Raw genomic sequence first — 1,807 nt, forward strand, 5'->3', positions numbered from 1 at the left:
GGTCTTCTAAGGATGCGTCCTAGGTTTTCGAACAGAGCCTCAGAGGTGCTGCACCAGACGTGTCAGGATGGGCTGCAGGACATTTTGATGCACCTTGTTGCGCGTCACCCACTGACTGCATGTAAACCAGCTTTGGAAAAGGCATGTGTGTCTGTGGGGGCATCAAAATGAAACGAAAGCATTGTTTGGCAAAAGCTATCCTGGATTTTATGGTACTGACCAACACATATCGAGAATCATAGAAAAGTATCTGATATCTGAAAAGTGTGGTTAGCTTTTTTTTTTTAGATAAAATTCCAACACAATTGCTGACCTTAAAAGTCTCTTCATTGTTACAGTTTCCATGTTAGATTTAACCTAATAAATCCTGATGTTCTAGGATGGCCTCAGGTAGCATTAGAGAACAATCATCATGGAGGCCGAGGAAAACGGAACATTTATCAATCCATCATCTACAAGAACTTGTGGAGCGTTAATTAGAGAAGCAACCAAGAAGCGTCATGTCGACTCTGGAGGAGCTGCAGAAATCCCCAGCTCAGCTTAGATAATCTGGTGGATGAAGAGGATGAAGCTCTCCTCAGGTTTAGGCTTTGATAGTGAGAAGAAAGCTATTGCTAAAAGCTAAAGGTCAACCACAAACCATCAACATGTCCAAAACTGAACTTCTTCTTAGCCTTCAGGCAGTAACATTATAGGATGGGGGAAAATGGAATACAGCTGCAGAACATCGTGTTTCTCTGCTGCTTCTTCGGTACTGATGAGCGTTCAGTAAGGAGAACAGAGAGGCATGACGGACAGAAGCATTTAATGCAACAAAGAAAACATTGATCAGATTCTTCCTGATTCCACTGGTGGTGATAAAAGCAGCCTTTATTCTTCGTGTGATAGAGAGACTGAGACTTTTTGTTTTTCTCTCCTCAGCCAAAGCTGCTTCCCAGCACTGATCCACAGAACCGACTCTGCAGACGTTCTTTGAAAGCACCAAGCAGGACGAACTCCGAGTAACTTATTCTTTCCCTAAATCCCTTCTTTCATTCTGGATTTAATACACATCTTTCAGTGTTTTTTATTTTTCCCGTACTCATGGTTTTTAAATCATAATTTGATAATTGCTTCAGCACTTACGTTGCACACTTTATAGTAAATCATAAAATGACTGAACCTGTTTTTGTTTGTTCTGGACTTTCAAAATAAAAGCCTGAATTGACACGCTCAGATGCAGTGGGAATGTTTTCTCTTCTGGTTCTCTTCTCTTGTTGGAATTCTAAATTCCAACAAAAAACATTGAAATATTCAAACACATCTTTGTTTCTATGTTTATGGTAAGTTGTCAGTTCTAGTTTAAAAAAAAAAAATCTAAAGAAAAAAATGTCACTTTGATCTATTCACACAGTCCCTAAAGTCTTGACTTTATTTTTTCTCAAAGCCAAGTCTGAAGAAATATGAAAAAAAGAATAAAACATTAAAATATGTTTATCCTATAGTTGTTTTAATTCCATAGTTATGCAACATTCTATGTTTAAGGCTGGTCACTGCAGAGACGCAGAACCTGCTTTCGTTCTGAATCCAGTCAGTTTTCTAGAAAATTTCTGGCAGTCAAGTCAGTCATTTCAGTCTTGACCCAACTGAGCTTCTCTTACAAATCTAAGTAAAAACTAAAACCAACTTAATGAGCATCTGACTAAAAAAAAACATTTAAAGCTGCTTTGTTTTTGTTTTTTGAGGAAAATAATGTTTTTATTGAACATGTACCGTATTTTCACGACTATAAGGCGCACTTAAACGTCTTTTTTTCCCCTCAAAATGT

The 1,807-nt window shown here is 38.0% G+C and overlaps 1 protein-coding gene across 9 annotated transcripts in view; it reads left to right on the top strand.

Moving 5' to 3' along the window:
* LOC107090889 (pleckstrin homology domain-containing family A member 7-like) overlaps window positions 1–1,710 on the top strand; it is a 186,696-nt gene extending 184,986 nt beyond the window's left edge. For 2 of the 9 annotated variants that reach the window (XM_015384505.1, XM_015384506.1), the window contains exon 26: window positions 922–1,705. In XM_015384505.1, the coding sequence (XP_015239991.1) occupies window positions 922–944 (23 nt within the window). In that variant the 3' untranslated portion in view covers window positions 945–1,705. Of the gene's footprint in view, window positions 1–921 lie in introns of all 9 variants that reach the window. The other 7 variants (XM_015384502.1, XM_015384503.1, XM_015384501.1 and 4 more) reach the window with 7 other exon arrangements.
* Window positions 1,711–1,807: the final 97 nt, after the last annotated feature.

The sequence above is a fragment of the Cyprinodon variegatus genome, unplaced genomic scaffold, assembly GCF_000732505.1.
Source record: "Cyprinodon variegatus isolate N-32 unplaced genomic scaffold, C_variegatus-1.0 Scaffold314, whole genome shotgun sequence".
Taxonomy (NCBI): Eukaryota; Metazoa; Chordata; class Actinopteri; order Cyprinodontiformes; family Cyprinodontidae; genus Cyprinodon; species Cyprinodon variegatus.